The 5,032-nt window shown below is 33.0% G+C and overlaps 1 protein-coding gene across 1 annotated transcript; it reads left to right on the forward strand.

Annotated features, from left to right (window-relative positions):
* Window positions 1-642: 642 nt before the first annotated feature.
* LOC111888090 (1-aminocyclopropane-1-carboxylate oxidase homolog 1) lies at window positions 643-4,494 on the forward strand. The gene is made up of 2 exons (XM_023884197.3): window positions 643-1,314; window positions 3,681-4,494. Exons 1-2 carry the CDS (start codon window positions 788-790, stop codon window positions 4,252-4,254), a joined length of 1,101 nt encoding a protein of 366 aa, XP_023739965.1. The 5' UTR covers window positions 643-787; the 3' UTR covers window positions 4,255-4,494.
* The last annotated feature ends 538 nt before the right edge of the window (window positions 4,495-5,032 follow it).

The raw sequence follows: 5,032 nt of genomic DNA on the forward strand, positions 1-5,032 counted from the left end.
ACCCGAAACCGAGTTTGGAAAACCAAGAAACCGAACCTGGTTTGGAATACCCGTTTATTTTGAACCTGGCTCCGCCATTGATAACATTTGCATACAATTTCCTACATAAATCAAATGGTGTTAAAGATGACGTAACATGCGAGTGGCAAAATTTGAAAATGATAATATATTTTAACATCATGTTCATACCCAATAGCCTTATGAACGATAACACCTTTCATTTTCATTATATTTGGAGACAATAAAAAATGGTGTTTATAATATATATATATATATATATATATATATATATATATATATATATATATATATATATATATATATATATATATATATATATATATATATATATATATATATATATATAAATTTTAAAAACTTTTGTTTTTTAATTTCTTTTAAATGTAAAAAAAATATTGACAAAAATCAAATAACGTAAGGGAGAGAGGAAATTAATTGATTCCACGTAAGGAATGACGAATTTGAAAAAACATCTTTCGTAAAATAAGTTTATTTATTTATTTATTTTGTTATTTTTTTTTTGACAAATAAGGTAAAAAAGTGATTACTTTTACAATTTCTCCAGGGTTTGTTAAATTAAATGGATACAAATAATAGCTTTCCATTTCAATATATAAAAACAAAAAGCTCGACTTTATATTGATAAGAAAAATGATATACCAAAACAAAAATATCAAACTTTGAATAGTGAACAGAGTGGTTACAAAAACAGAAACGTAACTCATATTATCATACACGCATATCTCAATCTCATATCCAAATCAGCATGAAGCTATCATCGCATCAGAATTATGATCGGAAATCCGAGCTCACGGCGTTCGACGAAACCAAATCCGGCGTCAAAGGACTTGTGGACGCTGAAATCACCACCGTTCCCCGTATATTCATCGTACCTTCATCTGAAAAGCCAAACTCCGGCGAACCACCGTCTCCGGAGCTAAATCTCCCGATCATCGATCTGTACGGAATCAACGAAGATCCAATCCGGCGAAAGGAGGTGATCGAGCAAGTGAAGAATGCGTTGGGGAGTTGGGGGTTTTTCCAGATGGTGAATCATGGAATTCCTGATAGAATGTTGGAGGAGATAAAAAAAGGGGTTTTAGGGTTTTTTGAACAGGATAATGAGGTGAAGAAGGAGTGGTACAGCAGAGGGGATCGCAGTGGGAAGCTTAAACTTGTGTACAACAGCAATTTCGACTTGTACTCTGCACCGGTGGCGAATTGGAGAGACACTTTTTATTGCCCCATGGCTCCAGATCCTCCTCAACCACATGAGCTGCCTTCTGCTTGCAGGTTTGCTTTCATTTCCATCATCTTTTCTCTAAACATTGAAATGAAATTTCTTATTCGAATATTGTTGTCGAGTTTTTCGAGTCATAAGTCTTGTTTGTTTTTTATTGTGATAAAGTGATAATAATATATTTGAAAAGATATAGATATTGCATGAGAAAAGTCTTACTTTAGTTATTTTATTAATATTAATAACCAGTTTCTTTTATTTTATTAAATGAAACGATACACTCTATTAAATAACAAAAAGAGAGTATGGGTAACAAACATACCTAAATTGACAAATTGTTATACTCATATGAATCATTATTTTCATTAAACTTTAATCGATCTTTTTTTTCTTTAAAAGTTAATCCAAGTAAGGCCTCGTTTACAAAAATAAACCAGTTTATTATAATTCAACGTTTGGTAAACCATAAAAAATAGTTTATGGTAGCTAAGCTTAATGATAAGTGGTCTTTGTAAGCTAAAAGCTAATTTGTCAAAGAGGGTCTAACTAGCATGGATTTAACAAAAATAAAAGAGCACTTTAGAAAGAAAAGAAAAAACCCTTACATAGAAAAACCGTTGATGTCTTTTATTTTTTAGAAAAACATCATAAATTGTCCCTGTGGTTACTTAAAATCTGAAGTTTAGTCATCGTGGTTTAAAAACCTCATAGCTGGTCCCTGTGTTTTCAAAACTTTTTGACGATTGGTCCTTATTGCTAACTCCGTTAACTTTTGTCCGTTAATTGAGGGGCATTTTCGTCATTTCACACCATAGGGACCATTTATGATCTTTTCAGTTATTTTTTAAAAAAAAGAAAAAACTAAATATAATTATTTAATATATAAAATCTCTCTCTCTCTCTCTCTCTCCCCACATAAACTCATAGATCCATAAGGAGGCTTCCGATTCATCCTTCAAATCTCGCTGTCTCCTATTCCTCTAGTTCACAAAATGGTTACTCAAAACCAAAAGAATCTCAATAAACCCCCAAAAATTGTCTTTGGTCTCCTTTAAATGGAAGCAAATGAAATGCTTCTCCGGAATCGGCTAGGATAGGAGAGTCGGAATTAGGAGTCACTTTTCCAGAAGAGCAATGCTTCTCCGGCGAGTTCACTATGTAGATCCAGAAGTAATAGATATTAGATGGAGGAAGATTTCTTGTTTAAGTTGTTGTCGACGATGGAATAAACGAGGAGGTGTTAACGTTGTTTTAGGAATAACTCACTTTCTTCACAACCCCTACATTTCTTCATAGGCGTTGCATCTCTCTGCCACGACACAATCATCCACCACCACCTACACCTGTTTCCGATTGAGAAAGTTGGTTGTACAATAGATCAATAACCTGAATATTAAGAAGCTGCAGATTTCTAAAAACAACAAAGAACTCAAAAATCAAAAGATATGAATGTGATTTAGGGATTTTTGAAGTGATTTGAATAGAAAATGGAGTTGGATTCCTGTTCGTTGGGTTCCAGATTGTTTAAATAGAAAAGGGAATTGGATTGTCGTCCGACAGTACATAACGAGAGTAAAAAAGGAAAGCAATCGGTTTAGTCGGGTGGCGTGCTGCCTCCGGCGGCTTTACTACCTCAGTTTTTGGAGTCCAACTCGGGTTGACGAGAAGGAAGGGGAACAACAACAACGATGTATGATGGTGGAGTGCGACTGTGAGAATTGTCAGAATAGGCGGTGTCAGGCAGTGGCAGTAAGTAACCGTGAATGTCTTGGTGGCCGGAAGAACAGCTCCACCTCCGGTAGGGAGTTCTTGGTCGTAAATGAAGAAGGCGGAGGGGGTGGAGTTTGTAGAGAGAGAGAGAGAAAGGCTTTTTATTTTTTAATTATAAAAACTATTAAATAAGTATTAAACTATTTTTTTAATTATATTTAGTTTTTTCTTTTTTAAAAAAAATAACTGAAAAGATCATAAATGGTCCCTGTGGTGTCAAATGACGAAAATGCCCTCAATTAACGGACAAAAGTTAACGGAGTTAGCAATAAGGACCAATCATCAAAAGTTTTGAAAACACAGAGACCATCTATGAGGTTTTTAAACCACAGAGACTAAACTTCAAATTTTGGGTAACCACAGGGACCATTTATGATGTTTTTTCTTTATTTTTTTTAATCAAAAGAAAAAACAAATGATAAGTTGAATATTTTTCATTTACATACTTTTTTCATTTAGTTTTATTTACCTTTTAAAATCGTTTAACAATTTAATAATACTTACAATAATATCCGACCGACATAAGTTGTATCATAGAGGTTTTTCAGGTAAAACAGAAAATGTAAGTGCCTTTTGAAAATTTTTTCAAAATAACACCAAATATTAGTTAAGTTTTTTGTTTTTTCTAAGAAAATTAATGCTTTTGCAGAGATATTTTGATGGAGTACTCAAAAGAAGTAATGAAACTTGGAATTAATTTATTCAAATTAATATCCGAGGCTCTTCAGCTCAACCCAGATCACCTCATCAAACTGGGTTGCGCTGAAGGACTTGCAGTCCTCGGACACTACTACCCTCCATGTCCACAACCCGAGTTAGCAATCGGCACCAACACACATACCGACAATACCTTCATCACAATTCTTCTACAAGATGAAATCGGCGGCCTTCAACTCCTTCATCAAAACCATTGGATCAATATTCCGCCTAATCCTAAAGCTCTTGTAGCAAACGTTGGGGATTTATTACAGTTAATTTCAAACGATAAGGTTTTTAGTGCACAACATAGAGTTTTGGCAAATAAGATCGGTCCAAGAGTGTCTGTAGCATCGTTCTTTACGACTGGAGACCTTCAGACATCGATGGTGTGTGAGCCGATTAAAGAGTTGATATCTGAAGAGAATCCTGCAAAATATAGGAGTATAACGGTGAAGGAATATCATGAGCATTTTAACACGAAGGGCCTCAATGGGATATCTGCTCTTTTGCGTTTCAAGATCTAGATATGTATAGAAGAACTCAAAATATTGAAATATGGTATTTGGCAGGGTCGGTCCTGATGAAGTAAATATCCTCAAAGGCCCAGAACGAGCCAGAAAAAAAAAAGACTTTTATCGTTATTATAAGTTTTCATCTTTAAATAAAAATATATCTATAATATGTAATAAAAAAATTGGGCCCTAGACTGTCCACTAAGTTGAGATCTCATTCGTAGATTTTATAAAATTTCCTTTTAGACCTTATTTGATATTAAAATCTTTTTTTATCAGTTAAGTTATTTAACTAAATCTACAATATAAAATAAATGTATTTTATATAAAGTATATAATTTAAATTTAATTGTCAAAACTTCAAAATAAAACAGATTTTAAACATTATATTATAAATCTTCGTGGTTAAATAATAATTTGTTGTTTTTTAATAATTACGCATGTAAAATTTTTAACATGTCTTATATTTTTAAAAGAAAAAAAAGATCCGACAGAAACTTTCAAACCAAAATCAGAAACAACTAAACAATAAAACATGCATACGTGTTTCTTGAATCAATCACGAAATCAGAATAACTAACACTTACCTAACTAGCTTCTATGGCTGCCAAGAAATATATATTGTAAATGTAATATAAGACCAAGAGCAAGAAGCTTCGACTCTACAACGATAAGAAAATTTTGGATCTAAACCTTTTCTTCCTTAGTGGATGCTCTCTAAAGGTAAGGTGACATTTGTAAAGTGATTATATGAACATGCATTCTTCTTACGAGGTGGCCAAATGAATAA

The sequence above is a fragment of the Lactuca sativa genome, chromosome 3 (genome assembly GCF_002870075.4).
Source record: "Lactuca sativa cultivar Salinas chromosome 3, Lsat_Salinas_v11, whole genome shotgun sequence".
Lineage (NCBI taxonomy): Eukaryota > Viridiplantae > Streptophyta > Magnoliopsida > Asterales > Asteraceae > Lactuca > Lactuca sativa.

Coding starts and splice junctions, on each gene's coding strand:
- LOC111888090 (XM_023884197.3), top strand. CDS start 788: ATGAAGCTATCATCGCATCAGAATTATGATCGGAAATCCGAGCTCACG. Junction 1,315..3,680: donor GAGCTGCCTTCTGCTTGCAG/GTTTGCTTTCAT, acceptor ATGCTTTTGCAG/AGATATTTTGATGGAGTACT.